The 16,617-nt window shown below is 41.0% G+C and overlaps 1 protein-coding gene across 3 annotated transcripts in view; it reads right to left on the bottom strand.

Annotated features, from left to right (window-relative positions):
- The window catches only part of LOC120046538, a 32,443-nt gene extending 16,689 nt beyond the window's left edge, over positions 1–15,754 (bottom strand). For all 3 annotated transcript variants that reach the window (XM_038991861.1, XM_038991863.1, XM_038991862.1), the window contains exons 1-2: positions 15,397–15,754; positions 925–1,760 (exon numbers count right to left, since the gene is read on the bottom strand). In XM_038991861.1, the coding sequence (XP_038847789.1) occupies positions 925–1,760; positions 15,397–15,475 (915 nt within the window). In that variant the 5' untranslated portion in view covers positions 15,476–15,754. The remainder of the gene's footprint in view (positions 1–924; positions 1,761–15,396) is intronic.
- Positions 15,755–16,617: the final 863 nt, after the last annotated feature.

Raw genomic sequence — 16,617 nt, 5'->3', positions numbered from 1 at the left:
AAAGTAGCTTTTTGTTGCTCAGCTATCTCACTAAGGACAAGTTGAGGTCATAGCTATCTTTTTATTTGTACCTTTATTTAACTAGGCAAGTCAGTTAAGAACAAATTCTTACTTTCAATGACGGCCTAGGAACAGTGAGTTAACTGCCTTGTTCAGGGGCAGAACGACAGATTTTTACCTTGTCAGCTCGGGGATTCAATCTTGCAACCTTTCGGTTCCTAGTCCAATGCTCTAACCACTAGGCTACCTGCCGTCCCTATAATGGAAATTCAGTATGAGAATACTGTATTTATTTATTTTTTACCTATAATTAGAGATTTAAGCTGTGCTGTTTGTAAAAATCAACAAGCACTTATCTTATAACAGCGTGATGTTATCTTATTGCAATAATGTGATGAGGCGGTCTACACCTCTATTGGCTGAGTTCTAATCTAGCACTTACTTGTAAACTCAAAGACAAAGTTTAGTCATTTCTCTCGAAATACACCCAAATTCCCTGAAATACTCTCCTGCCCATAGAGATACTTTCCTAGAGCCGTGTTGTCGTTAGAGGTTCCATGATTAGCTGCTGACATAGAGACTGGAAAGGGCTGGTAATCAGGGATAATTAGGGAGCGTAAAGATCTTTGTTGTCCACCACCCAAAATCCATCAAACTACCGAGGGCATCATGTTTAAATTAGTGAGAAGTCACTATAGTATCCCTGGTTTGAATCATTTTAAGAGATGTGCGTTTTTCATATGAATGAAAAATGAGGTCCTTGATTCTGTTCAAGTAGCCAACACACTTAATGCTGCAGATGAAAGTACACAGATGGCATAGCTACAACACATTTCCCCATCAATAAACCTTTATCGTTCATACATAAAACAGAATAGAAAACATTGGGAGTAGATAAAGTGTGGGGGGCGGGGATATCTTTACCTCACTCAGTCTACAGCATTCCTCCATATACTCCTCTAGGCTGTCGCTCGTCGTGCTTTTCCTCAGAGGCCGCTGCTCAAAGTTAACTCCTGTCATATCATCACAGGCCCCTGTAGAGCACTGGCTCTTGGACCTTGTGTTCTCTGAGTTGATCCCGTCAGTCACAGTCCTGTTCTCACCCAGCTCCTCTGAAACCCTATCACTGTCCTCAGCAGTGTCCTTCAAGGCCCTGTGTTGGGCCCTCTCCATATTTATGTCCTTCTCAGTTATATGAAGGTCTACCCTCTCAACTTCTGTGTTGAGTTCAGCCCCCGACTCCACAGTATTGCACTCCAGCACAGCACTGTCTACAGTCGTACACGGTGTGTGTCTCATACCCTCTGTTTGTTTGGTGTCAGAGCACTGTTCAATGGTGAGGAGTGGACCTGGGGTAGGGACAGGAGTATTGAGGTTACAGGAGTCATTGGAGGGTTCCCGGCTGTGGACCACAAAGCTCTGCTCTGAGCCGGTGGGTGTGGAGGGAGAGTTGGTTCCACTGGGCAGTTCCACTCCAGAGTCCTCCGACTCAAACTTGTACAGCATGGGAAGCTGAGAGTCTGAGAAAATGTCAGAGAGGTAGCCTGAGTTCGACTCCATCAGGGGCTGTCCAGGCATGTTATCCAGGTCAGCATTCCCCTTCAAGCCTTTGACAGGCTCTGAGATGTCCTGCTCAGATACTGACATGGAGATAGTGGATGAAGAATCATCAGCGTTGTTGAGGAGCTTCTCATGGAAGTTGTTGAAGAGCTTCATCTTGGTCAAGACAACCTCATTATCCAGCACATTGTCCCCCTTCCCTGTGAATAATGAAAAGCACAATTAGTCAAGCAGCTTTTTTTTGCGCATTACCCGAGTTGCCTATTTCGAGTGTTCCCACAAGTGACTTGAATTTCACTCACAATTATCCCCAATTAAATCAAATGTACGCCAGTGTACGCCAGTTTTCAAGTGTTGCATAGTAGTCTACTCTAAGGGCTACAAAAAATACCACATGCCAGAAAGCTTCAGGTGCACTAAAGGGATGGTGAAGCAAAAACTCTTTCAGATTACAAAATTGACTTTTCTTGACCAGAGACATAGAATACCTAAGAACATCACTAACACCTAATTACAACATCTCTTTCTTAAGGACAGTGGATGTCAAGAGTAAATGTAAGACTGGAGCCGCTCAGGTATTTTAAATATTCTCTCTTTTTGTGTAAGCAGGAGGATGGTGTTTTTGTTCCAAAGGACTCACAGTTGCATGTCCAATTCCTTTGACCATGAATGACAGATGTACTCTCAAAATATACATCTAAGAGGTATTTGAGGATCTTCCAATGAAACCTGAAGACTGGTTTTATACAAACCAGCATTCTTTAACTCGGGCGTACACAGGACACACACTATTTATCTGTGCCCCACACTGGACTGTCCAGCTTTGATCTTAAGGTCCGGTTAATACTATGATGGGGTGCATTCATATGTGACATCTCCTCTTTCTCGCCACGGGCAATCTGATACTCCTCGGTGTCAATCAAACATTATTTTTTCCCCCTTAATTCGAATTCCAAAACAACAAACTTACATAACACCATCTCATAGAGGTCTTCATGGGTCCACCTGAATCCGAATATCCAAGACCCGACCCGAGTCCAAAATTCTAACTTTTCCTTCCAGTCAATGTCAGGTCCTGTTTGATTGTCATTGAGTCTATGTAACTACAGCCGATAGATGCGAATGGCCCCAAATGAACCCGACCACGGCTCTGCATAGCCTATAGCATATTTATTTGACGCTAATAAGGTGCATGTATTAACTTATAAAAGGCTTAGCAAACATATTGTTACGTTCCCCAGTTTCTGTGTTGTGGTTTGTGTATTTGTATGTATGTATTTCAGGAAATGGCTTCCTGGAATCCCCCAAGCAGCTGATTGGTCGACTCCATGGCTAATTGGAGCTGACCCCGCCCCCTCGTCAGGATACAGCTGTATCCCATTAGACTCCTTCTCCAGCTATAAAAGCCAGTGTTCTGTTGCTCAGAAAAGGAGATGATTGCTGAGAGAAGAGGGTGATATCCTGTGTTGGTTGTTGTTAGGAGAGAGAGGATTAGTGTGTCCTGTGTTGGTTGAGTGAGAGCGCTGATTGGTTATGTCTGTTGTCTGTCAATAGGATGCAGTATTTTGATTATTGAAATTGTTTTTGTTATTCTGTTTTTGTTCCCAGGGGGAACGGTAATTCTCTGCCTTTTGTCATCCTTACTCGCACCTACAGTCCCATACCTCTTTCACTCCACGGGGAGTTGAGTTGTAGCAGGGTGTTGCGTTCCCTCTTCCTAGAGGCGTACGTAACACATATTAAGACCTATTTATTAACCAGCAGTGCAACTTGGCTGATTAACATATTGTTTTTGTCACTTGGGTCAGGTCTGTCAATGAATTATATATACTCTAGATGACTAATAGGGGCCGCTGTGTTGAAGCCAGCATGCCTCCATCTTGTCATACTTTTAAAGTATATTATGTGAGCTAAACATTATTTTTATATATGAAGACATTAGAGATTACTAATGTAACTGTTCCCACTACAACAAGAAAAATACTTAAATACATGTAATTTTGTCTTTAAAATTTTGAATTGAAAATACTGTAGAATTCCATTCATTCCTATGGAGGACTGCTCCTACTGGGGAGTGCCAATATGGCCGACCTGTGGCTTCAAAGCCTCTCAGTGAACACGTTTACATGCGCACAGTATTCCGGATAGTAGCTGGACCTTTGATATCCCACTCATGAGTTTCCCTGTAACCATGAATAAAGAGAATATTCTTAATTTAAATTAATATGGGTTAAATGGAATAGTAACTGAAATCTGGACACTGACTGTAGGTATATAACCTCTCACATGTAGCATAATATAATATTAACTCCTGCAGAATTATGTGTTTCTTGCAGTAAAATGATACAAATGTTAATTTTGTTTCAGGAACAGGAGTGGAGAAATATGATTTCTTTCATTCAGTATCTCCTAAGAAAATGTAAATGTGTTATCTTTGACACTGTTAAGCAGACAATATTTCAACCACATAAAATATGCACTCAAGATGAGTTGAAGTCCTATCAGAAAGGTATTTCATAGTTTTCTCAGCTTTTCATTTCCTTAAAACCGGTATGACATTTGGACATTTTACACAGGACCAATCTGTTTTGGAGTTATTGCGTTTTTCTCCCCGGTCCCTAAACAAAACAGTCAACTTTACAGGTGTTGACTAGATTTCTAATGCATTCATTCTATCGATGTAAGACATTATTCTGGTGAGCACTACTTTATTTAGTCTTCTGGGTCAACAAGTTATGACAGAAGAGAAGCTGCATTCATCTAACTGTAGCTGACAAACAAATGGCCTACCTAATGTCGGAAATTATAAATCAGATAGTTGTCTAGATATGGGGTGAAAGTCGCTAGTAGGCTATACGGTCCAGTAAGGAGTATCAGCAAAATAAATGATTATGGAATAATAGGGGATGGAACTGCAAAGGTAGCCTACTTTTTAAAGTGATTTCTTTGACAATCAGATGAAAACCTCATCACAACAACACCCATGTTATGCTAAACTGAGCCTGCGCAGACCGTGAAAAACAACAGTAAACAAGATAAGATGTTTACATGCCACAGTATCCCCTCTAAGATCAGCATATCCCAGGCATCTTAGCCGGGTTTCTCATAACTGGGATACAAGCGTTTTCGGGTTATTGTAAACGGGATATGATGTTTACATGTGTCAACTCAAAACCAAAATACTTGAGTATCCCGAATAATAACAGGATATTGGTGTGCATGTAAATGTGGTCAGTGAACAATACACAGTATCAGCAATCCAGGGTTTATATACATCATTGGTCTAGGTTTGGTTGTCGTTGGGTCCATTCGGATTCGGGTCTGATTGTTCTCGGCTCGGTTTGGGTCCGGGGTCCCACCTTTTTTTAAATTATCGGGTCGGTTCGGGTCCTGGTCTGATTGTCCTCAGGTCCCTTTGGGTCCGGGTCCAACTTTTTGGACCCGAGAAGACCTCCACCATCTCCTTGAGCATCTCATATGTTTTAATTAAATCTGAGTATTACTTTATTCTATTTATTTCGTCCTGTGCTGCAAATCTAACCCAAGCATCTTTCTGGTATAACGTAATAGCAGATTGTTAGATAAAACTTCAACAATAGAGGCTATTATAGAGGCTATTTAAATTGAAGATCTGGCCAAGGCAAATGTGAGATTAAAAAGGGCTTTGAAGATGTAATCTAGTGCTTTCATTCACTTTAGTGAGGGGAGTTTTTGAAGGAAACGTTTGTGAGAGCTAAAAGAAAAGTAAAACTGAATTATTTTGAATATAAATACTAGTTGAATCTCATTACCACCTTACCTCAATACCAAACAAAACAAAACTTCCTAACATGATGCCTACTTAAATTATGCCTACTTAAGGAGTTGTGGTAGGCCATTTAAAATATTTTACTGCAGTGGGCTACAGGAATATATAAACCCTCCCAGGGGAATTCCATAGCTGATTGTTAGGAAATTAGGCAGGCAGAGTTTGTGATTGGATTGGAGGGGACATGGATAGAACGATGAATGATCAAATTCACAGGAGCGCAGGCTGAGTGATGATCCTAAAACCTAATTGGCAGGAAGTTGGTCACTGAGATGAGCACACAAAACTGATTGGAAGTAGGTGTAACCACCATGTTTTGTTATAACATTCTACTGCCAAACTATTTGGAGATGGTGACGTGTCAGATTTAAAAGCAGCCAGTCAATTACATTGTAATAAATCATATTACAGTGATCCTATTCCCTCATTTTTGAAGTTGAATGAATTATCTTAGCATGGAATTGCATTTGAATATTAGTGGGGGTTGTGAGGTGGAGATACTTCCACCCTGTTTGCTCGCTGCTTTTTCTCACAAAACAAAACCCATTGTTTTATTATTTCACTGTGAATAACATCCACAACAATGGAGGCACACCCATGTTTTCCCTGAGAAAACAATCAGTTGTGATAATACTGTTTTGGGGTTAGATAGCAGCTCCTATCAGCCTTGGTTCTGGCTCAGGTCTCTTCCCATTTCAAACAATGGCCTTGTTTTCCCAGTTAGTTTACATTTAGCGATTCTGGCCTAAGCTTGTGAATCAAGGTAGCGGAGCAGTTACGTGGGGTTTCCAGACCACAACGTTGGCCTCTTGGAAATATTATAAGATTCAGAAATTCCACTGGTGGACAAATAACTTTAACATTAGTATCAGAAAGCAATACTTGCTAGCATATACTGTCAAATGTAGCCTACATGTGTTTTCTCTTTCAAATTCTGAGTTCAATGCGTTCAACCGAAGAACATTCAGTCAAAATTCCACTGTTTATTTAAGTAGATATCATGAATGAGTTTTAATCGACAAAATTGTGTGTGGTATACATGTGTCATTTGGTATGTCTCACTTAACTAGAATGAGATGTGTACTTTCTACATGACATTCCCATAGTGCTAATGTTACATGTGGAAAGAATTTCACTGGCTTAACTCAAGACAGTATTCTCAAAGCAAATTATTGCAGTAGAGGCAAGGGAATGTATTTCCTGTTTTCTTCAAATGCCGGTAAAATGTAGCACAACTGTTTCCACTGTGGTCAGAGCAAAAGTACAACTACAGTGCCTTCAGAAAAAAAAATCTGTGGAAAGACTTGAAGATTGCTGTTCACCGCCACTCCCCATCTAACTTAACAGAGCTTGAGAAAATGCCCAAATCCAGATGCGCAATGCTTATACAGACATTCCTAAGACAACCCAAAGCTGTAATTGCCGCCATAGGTGCCTCTACAAAGTGTTGATTCAGGGGTGTGAATACTTATGTAAATGAGATTTCTGTATTCCATTTTCAATACATTTGCAAAAACATATTTTCACTTTGTCTTTATGGGGTATTGTGTGTAGATGGGTGAGAGAAAAAAAATATTTAATCCATTTTGAATTCAGGCTGTAACACAACAAAATGTGGAATAAGTCAAGGGGTATGAATACTTTCTGAAGGCACTGTACTTCAACAATGTTTATGCCCTATTGTGTCAACAAATACCTAGCAACATCAGATGAAAGACTTGTCCAAGTGTGAGTTATTTCTGAGTCATTCTTTAACATGTCTCTGGAGTCTGGAGAATACAGCCTTTGATCAAATCAAATCAAATTTTATTGGTCACGTACACGTGTTTAGCAGATGTTATTGCGGGTGTAGCGAAATGCTTGTTCGTGCTTGATCTAGCCTGAGTCCTGAACAAAAGCTTATACAGGATCATATGGTGCTTCCCTTAATAGAGGTTTCACCAGTACAAACAACAGCAAGACTGCAAATAAAAACACACTTAAAGACACATTTAACCAAGCCCTATTGCTCCCAGATGAACACATAGCATGGACACTCCTGAATCCTGAGCAGTCCAATCAGAAGTATGGAAATGGATGTCTGGGATGGCCCTCAAGGTATGACTGTACACTAAAGAACTTGTAAATCTCATATGTATACCCATTTACAGCAGCTCCCTAAGCCTTGATAAGGCTGTGGTCCCTTGGGGGAGATATGAGAGACTGCAGTCCATGTGTAACCCTCTAGCAGTACCGCTCTGACTTTCTCTTAATTGTCTTTATCAGGTCAGTCTATGGTCAGTCATGTGTTATCAATACGAGTGTAATGGGAACTGGTGTATCTCACACGATGGCAACAGACCAGAAGGAGTAGATAGTTAAAGAGCAACATTGATGATCTCCTGCATAACAGCTACCAGAGCCGGTTCCATGAGCTCAGTCGAGGTCTCAACTTACTATTGAGAATAAGAATAGTAAAATACACCGCGCAATGTAAAAATGTGGTTATGCATCAGCGTTTTTTCTCTTGCTATGTCAGTCACTGACAGTCACTCAATTAGCCACTGACAGTCACTCAATCAGCTAAAAAAAAAAATATTGGTAGTTAGTCCAGCCAGCTATATAAACTTGTAGTAATCATGGCTTGTTAGTCATTCTCACTCAGATATCATATTAACATGGCATAAGTCATTACAAAATGGGTAGAATTGCAGGAAATTTGCTGTAAAACTGCACGTTTGTTCTCTCTGCCCCATGGCAAAAGGAGTAGAATTGCATGAAATGTATTATGAAATTGCAGTTCTCTCCGCACCCATGGCAAAATCTGCAGAATTACAGGAAATTAACTTTAAAACAAAACATTTTCTCTCCGCCATCAAGAGGGGGGCCACTAAAATGTTTTGCCGTGAGGTGGGGAGCCCCTAACCCAATTTTGCTTAGGGCCCCCACAAGACTAGAGCCGGCCCTGACAACTAGTGTACTGCATTTCATCCTATAGACCGACATACTGCACAACATGTAGGCTGTTGTATTTTGGCTGAAAGTTACTAAATGTTTGTATCTGCTACTGTAAACTAAAGCCCCCAACTGTCCCACCAAAAATAACTCATCTGAGTTTTCTTTAACTTCTTAGGGCTAGGCCCCTTTTTTCTCAATTTCCGCCGAGTTTTCTTTAATTAACATGCAAGCAAATTGTAAACTGCATTGCCATAATGTTTACGCTAGCAGCCAAAGCTTTACTCTCACAAGGTGTCATTCACCTTGTACTTCGAAGTTCACTGACATCCTAGGTATTGATATGCACTAGTATTTAAAGCAGTGCTGGGCTTCTAATTGAGCACAGGGATTTGCTGATGAGGGGGCATTTTTTTCTGTTGTCCTGAGGAGAAAGCAATCTGCATCCAAATCCCTTTGGATTTTCAATTAATGACCTAGAGACCTGGCTCTCTGTTCAGAGAGATCAAACAGCACCTCACCCAGCTCCAGGCAGCTTGGAATGTGAATAATGCAATACAATGTAAGTGCCCAGGAGTATGAATAAAGTGGAGGTATGTGTTTTGTAAAATACAAACAAGAGAAATAGGTCAATGCCTGTGTTTGCAGAATATGTCGAGACCCTATTTCCCAATCAGTTTTCTTCCATAACCTCGACCACAAACTCTTTATTCAAGACCTTATCTTTCAGCAGAAGTACCCGAATGACTTCGTTGGAGAAGTTGACCTGGTTTTGGTCAACTGGTTTTGGCTATAGGTTCTCACTCAATAGCAAACCAAAGAACTAAAGGGTTGCTATGTTTCAGGTTGTCTACACAGAGCAAGCTTAGAGGAAATCATTTCTGAAGTCCCTTTATGCAAGCCATCTTTTTCAACAGCACCAATTGACATTTTGATGTGCAAAGCGCTCTGTGAACGCCTTCGGGTCTCATGCCTTATAAAGCCAGGAAGCCCCATCTGTGTCAGGTTTCAGAACCCACATTTGCATAGGGAGTAACGTGTTATGTTTTCTGGCCTATCCAGACAAATAATCTATTCCCTCTGAGTGAGTGAGCCCAGCCTGGGAGAGCCCAGCCCGTCATATGAACGGTGACAGTCTAGCGATTCCAGTCGTTATGGTTTCATCTGGCTGTGGGGTTGTTCCACCTCAAAAAAGCACAATATAGAGGATTTCGACACCCACCATCTCAAGTTGTTCGGAAATCATTTCTGCTGTTAGAAACAAATAAGATTAGCATTCCTGCAACATTATTTTGTTTAAATATAATTTGATCTCTGATAAACTAAGATAATTGATTGCACCCAAATTGGCAATTTTAATTTATAGGATTCATTTAATATTCAATAAATATAGTACCTAACATCCAATTTGGATCAAAGTCGGAGTATTGTTTCTTCGCCATTTGTTATGTATTCTCAGTGAATTCAGTGATGTTTTTCCCACCTGTTCAGAGAAATTAGTAATTGAAGTTGTTAGGTCTATGTCCCTTCCTACATCCTGATATGACCAGGTTCTGTCCACTAGATGGTGCTGTTCCTGCTGTTAGGTGATATTTAAAAAAAGACCCCCCCCTCAATGTTAAAGTTCACCCAAATTACAAAATGACAATTTATAACGAACTATTACTAGAATGGTGAGTTCCAGACCTTTCTAAAACGATGTTATTGTTTATGGCCATCTCATGAAAAATAATTATGTTTGGGTATGTCTATTTAGGAGGAAATAGAAGAGGTTTTAAGAGAAAACATATATTTTTCTGGGACTGAAGAAACTAGGAACCTATTTTCAAAACCAAGAATGTGGAAATTAATAAAAAGTGGAGATTAATAAAAACATTATTTCATGGATTAAAGTTAATCAAGAAACTGGTTCAATAAATTAGAAAAACAACATTCTTGCTTTGTGAGAAAAAACATTTGCCTCTTTTCTTCTCTGTTTATGTTATCTTATCCTTACTCATGAATGCAGTAATTGCCGGTTCCTCTGAATTAGCAGCAGACAGAAATGGGACCAGATTGACATTAATCACACACTGAAGTCACCTTGCTTATTCAACCATGTAATCCAACTACCCATCATTGTGATACAATCTGCTTGGCTTGATGCCTCAAATGATCTGGTATTGCACCCAAGCAAGTGTCAACATCATCCAGGTGTCATCATCGGAAAGACAAAACAGATCTGAAATCCCACACTGTAGTTGAACAGACAGCTGAGTCAGCCAGTTTTCAGTAAGGCTGAGTAACCCCACAACATATAATTAGTCTACACACTGTCCGCCCCCCTAGACTCGTCTTTAGCGTCCTTTCTGTCATAAAAGACGGAGTCAGATGTTTCCCTTAACATTCATTTCACATTCCAGACACACAGTTGATTATTGTCAATCAGCTTAGCCAACAAAAATAAGCCCCGGATAATCAACTTCACAATGATCTCTCTAAAGGGGAGTTTAGATAAATGGATCGCCCTGCCGCCCTCCCAAATGCCTGGAGTCTCCACTCTACTGTGAGAACAACGGTTTAAGCTCCTGGATGGCTGTCACTCCCTCACAGGGAAAACACAGCCAGCCAGCCAGTTGGCAGAAGCTGGTCTGATTGGGGAGGGGCTAAAATATGTGCTGTAAGGAGGGGTAATATTCATTCCTCCCCTCTGCAGTGTGTGTGTATGTGTGTGTGTGTGTGTGTGTCCTTCATTAGATTTCACAGACCCTCCCTGAGGTGTGTTGACCTGTGTATGTGCAGACTCAACATTCCACTACTGCTCTCGCAGTAGGGTAGAAGCTGGGATTCCAACAAACAGATGATTTACAACTAGAGAATGACAGATGGTGTTAGGTTGAGCATGTACAGTATATTTCTACTGAAATGCTCCCATTAATTAAACTAGGCCAAGAAGAGTTTCAAATAAACTTTTTTTCCACTCACTGAAAAGGGTGTTTTCCTGCTTAGTGTTTTTGAAAGTAGGCTTTATCTCCCCAAGCAGGTGTGCTCCTCCGAATGCAAAAGGCGGGCTCCAGTAGCTCAGGCTCTGGGCAATGGCATGTGTAAGCCCCGGGCAAAACTATTAATTCAGTTGGCCCCTTGGATCCTAAGTGGAAAGGTCAAAAACAGGTTGTGACAGGCGTGCTATTTTTACGGCCGGGGGGCTTTGGAGAATGTCCGTTCTCTGTTAGCACTTTGAGTGGTTAGTTGAACTGACCATAAGTCTGCTGGTAGAACTTCATGCCCACTACTAGTCACTGTCATGAAATGTTTTTGAATACAAGTTTCAACCTCAAGTTGTTATGGATGTAATGATAACTGGAGGTGAATACTCAAGAGACACATTTATAATTCAAGGAAAGCACCATTATGATCCAATTGACCGAAAGAAAACAAAAAACATATTTTCCAACATAATTTCAACTGCAGTTCAGGTGACAGAAACAAGATGCCCTGATGAGGTGTGAAATACCACAACACACCTTCCCTCTCACCCCTTCCCCATCTCTCACCTCATCCCCCAAGGAAACCCACCAGGGCACCTCTCAGCTCCATGTCTCTCAACACACAGGCCTTGTATCTTTTTTCCAATTCCACCTCTTCCTTGGACGTAATGTCGACCCTAAGTAGGATTCCCAGACTGCGAGCTAGAAGCTAGCAGGGACCCCGCTCCCCACGCCTCCACTATCAGACGCCATTAGGATAAGGCAAGAATGAGCTAACTCAAGTCAAGTCTCCTTGGGGCTAGTTTCCTCCAACACCTCAGGTCTGGAGTTTGAATCCTCCCACAATCCCCCTCACCAACCAACTCTGATGTTTCAAAATAACACATATTACTTCAAAATTGAACACAAATCAACATGAATATGTTTAAATAGGTAATTCCCAATCTTGTTGGAGATTTGATGAAGGAATCCTATATTGACACTGCTATTGGCTTTTGATTATTGTGATGATCATGAATTATTGTGGCAGGATCACACTGGAAAAACTAGGGCATCAAGACACAGTTGAACTTCACACATAGTTGAAGTAAATCTGATGTTTGACATGTAAAGTACTCCCCTTACTCCCTTCAGGTGCTCAAATTCCTCAGGATCTGAATCATACCTGTCAGCCTGTCCTCACAGGATGATTCCATTCCATATATCAGTGAATTCCACTGTGTGCCGTTCTACCTGGTTGTTTATGAGTCAGGGTGATGAATACGGGGAGGCAAGTGGGGACTCTTGATTTGTTTATCGCTATAAAGTTAACATTTGCTGATATAATTCCTTAGTATGTGCTCAGGGAAACGCTATACACAAAGGGTGTGTTCGTAAATGCATCCGTTATTCTGCGCTCTGGCACACACAGACGAGAGTGCTCTGAAATCGGAGTAGATAGCCCGAGTGAATGTACAAAGTAAGAGCCCAAGGATGTTTCTGATTGTTAGCACTTTCACACCCTGATCTGTTTCACTTGTCTTGTGCTTGTCTCCACCCCTCACCAGGTGTCTCCTATTTTTCCCCATTATCCCCTGTGTATTTATACTTGCGTTATATGTTTGTCTGTTGCCAGTTCATCGTGTTTTGTCAGGTCTTACCAGCGTGTTTCCCATTTCGCCAGTTCTCTAGTTCTTGTTTTTTAGTCTTCCCGGTTCCGACCTTTCCTCCTTTCCGACCTTTCCTGTCCTGACCCTGAGCCTGTCTGCCGTTCTGTCCTTGATTGACTCTGCCTTGGATTACGAACCTCTGGCTGCCCTCGACCTGCTCTTTGCCTGCCCCTTTATTATAATAAATATTCTGAGAACCAAACTATCCGTCTCCTGTGTCTGCATCTGGGTCATATCCTGAGTTGTGATAAACTCCTTTTAACCCCAAAAAATTAGTGTCATTGTATTTCACCTCCTCTTGCGATCCTCTTTCTGTGAACTAAACAGGGATTGAAGACGACAATAGGGCCACACAAGAATACACCAATAAATGACTTGCCTTGATGTACTGTACACAATGTGAGTGTTATCTTTACAATGGTTATTTTCTTCCAACCCAAAGATCATGGCAAACAACATGATTCCTGCCAATGGGAGTCTAGACTCTTTCACAACTACAACAATGCTGGAAAATCTTTGGTCTTAGGACAAAACAAATTGAGGATCTGAGGGGGGACAATCCTTCCCAACGTGTGTTGGTCATACTGTACATAAACTGAGATCGTTATCTGATAGAGGCGGATTCTTGGAATGTAGATAAACCTGTAAGCTACAGAATAGTCCCATTATAAAGGAGTGGAAGGAGAATGAGAAGTTACACTGTATCACAAGAGCCCCATAGATTCTGTGACTATTAACAGGTCCTAAACACAAGATGATAACTATGTTTTTGAGTCAGGATATTTCAGACTTTTTCCCCCCTTTAACATGCAATATGTAGCTATAATGCTTTATCAGATGTGATTTGTCAAAGCACTTGTTTTTGCATTGTCATATAACATAAAGCTTTTTGTCTGCTGATTACCATATGTAATGTAATATGATGTTCTTCAATTACCACAGACATGAGGATGTGGATTGATATGAACGTGTTTCACAGCTTTTTTCAGAACGGCTCCACAACACCGACTATTAATGTCCTTTCCTCTTAGGTTTGGTTATTTCATGACACTGCCGAGTTTTGAAGAGTCAACCTAATTTTTGGTGGCACGTCTGTACAATATGCTTTGCTTTAGCTTGGATCGTTTATAACAAACAGATGGTACATAAATTAGTATTTAAAAAAAAAAAAATGTTTTTAATGTCTCACTCCCCAATGGTATAGTAATTAAATGTATTGCCATTGGAAAGCAAAAGTAATTGTTCTGTCTGGGCTCCAAATTAAAACCATGCTAGGCTATATAAGAGCATATTGTTGCTTATTCTAATCAAGAGACCATTACACTGTATCAAGTCCAGTTCTCCTCAATCCATTCTATTGGGACATACAGTGTGTACGTCAGTAAAACTCTGAATTTAGAACCTGCAGATTCACAGCAAAGCAAATGTGTTGTCTTGCCCTTGCAACTTTTCACAACTTTTCACAAAATGCATCCCTAGTCAATTGAACTACAGATGTGAGATCTTAATTTGAGCCAGTTTGCTACAGCAGAAAAATAATCCTTCAGCAACAGGAAATGTGAATTATTATGTGGATTATAAATAATGGACATTTCTCTAAGGGTTGATACATTTTTCATTAGGGCAAATAAATTGGAAATTTCAAAATGGAAATTACAAATTTAGAAGACTTTAAAAAATCAAATACACTAGAAGTTTGCATTTCCTGCTTTTCAGGAAGATTCTCAGCAACAAGTGATCAAATTAAGATCCTACATCTGTATTTGTATTTATTTATTTATTTAACCTTTATTTAACTAGGCAAGTCAGTTAAGAACAAATTCTTATTTACAATGACGGCCTACCCCGGCCAAACCCGGACGACGCTGGGCCAATTGTGCGCCGCCCTATGGGACTCCCAATCACGGCCGGATGTGAACCAGGGACTGCAGTGACGCCTCTTGCACTGAGCTGCAGTTCCTTAGACCGACAGGCAACAATACTACATTACTCTCCGCTGTTCACTGAGAAAAAGTCCATGTGGATATGAGTCAATATATGTTTGTTTTTGTCTATGTTAGCGGTTCCCAACTCTAGTCCTCGATTACCCCAACAGTATTTTTTTTTATTGTAGCCCGGACAAGCATACCTGATTCAACTTGTCAACTAATCATCAGGCCCTCAATTAGTTGAATCAGGTGTTTTTTTGTCTGGGGCTACAACAAAATATGTGTGCTGTTGGGGGTACTTGAGGAGTTGGGAACCACTGGTCTATGTGATGAGACTATCAGTCTCGGGAAAATCCTGACACCATAACAACCCAATGCTCTTAACTAAAGACACCCTCTACTTTCAGACTGAAATTACACGTGTCTCAAACCACAAAAACACATCCATCAGACACTCAAATTACAATTTGTGCTGGCAAATCTAGCTGGTAGGATGAGACAACATGATAGCACAAGGGACAGAGACAGGTTCAACATGAAGCATACTGTACCTTTCCTCCAGGGGTTCAGGATGGCAAATGACTTCTGCCAGCTGAATACCATGCTGGCTTTAGTCCTCCCCTGGCTCATAGATGTAATTCCACAGGTTCAGCAACTACAGAAAAAGTGTGTAAAATACCCCCTCCTCCTCAGCCTAAAAAACAGCAGTCAAGAACTCCTCATCCCGTCTTGTTATTTGTCTTATTTTCTGCTTATTCCAGCTCCACTGAGGCTCTCAAAGTAAACTTCAGTGTTCAGTTCTGTGGGAGGCATCTGTTGTCACAGAGCTGAGTCTGTCCCCTGTTTGCGTCATGGTGCCTGCCTCCTGCTTACCTGTCTGCCGGTCTGTCTGGTAGCGTGCCTGCCTGTGGCTTGTTGCGTCTGTATGTGTGTCAGTGAGCTTCACTCCTCCATCTGAGGAGAGAGAGGGGGCCGGCCTCAACCGACAACATACACCACTACCACAGGCACAGATCCGCTGGGAGGAGTGGCAGCCAGCCAGAGAGAGGAGGAAGGGAAGAGAGGAAGGAAGGAAGAAAGGAGGAGAGGGAGGAAGGGAAAATACTAGGGAGAAGCATGGGACTCAAATTCAACCTGAGGGTGAATGTCTGAGAATAATAACAGATGGATAGAAGGAGAGAGAAAGGGGTAGAGGGGGTCAATTGCCAGATAAGGTATTATTCACTGAGATATAGTATTTTTTATCCCCCTTGTCATAGGGAAAGTGAGGGGGTGGAATCTGCATCATGTGTCAATTACTCTATTGGGAAAACAGATATGTTTCACTTTTGCATCTCAGAAGAGAGACAGGGTGGAGAATGTGCTGTCTTTCATTATAAACACTCACATCGGCCAGGAAATACCAAAGGAAAATGAACTGGATGATCCAGTCTGCCTCACAGTAGAGTTCCTAATCTACTTTTACACCAAAATAAAATCCCCAGGTAGATTCTTGACTAGATATCTGACATTTTATCCCATTGTTAAAGCCAGACTGTATTGGCATCTGCTAACATATAACATCTCAACAAAACAATGGCTCTGGAAATGTTTCACTACACTTCAAGCCTGATACTGTACTACTGTTAATCAATGATAGCCAAAGTGGGACATTTGAAAACATTCCAGAAATATACACTACATGGCCAAAAGTATGTGGACACTCCTTCAAATTAGTGGATTTGGCAATTTCAGCCACACCTGTTGCTGACATGTGTCTATGTGTCCAATGC

This window comes from Salvelinus namaycush, chromosome 4 (genome assembly GCF_016432855.1).
Source record: "Salvelinus namaycush isolate Seneca chromosome 4, SaNama_1.0, whole genome shotgun sequence".
In the NCBI taxonomy this organism is placed as follows: Eukaryota; Metazoa; Chordata; class Actinopteri; order Salmoniformes; family Salmonidae; genus Salvelinus; species Salvelinus namaycush.
Note: the sequence above shows the minus strand (reverse complement) of the source record. Positions and strands in the feature narration are given on the sequence as shown.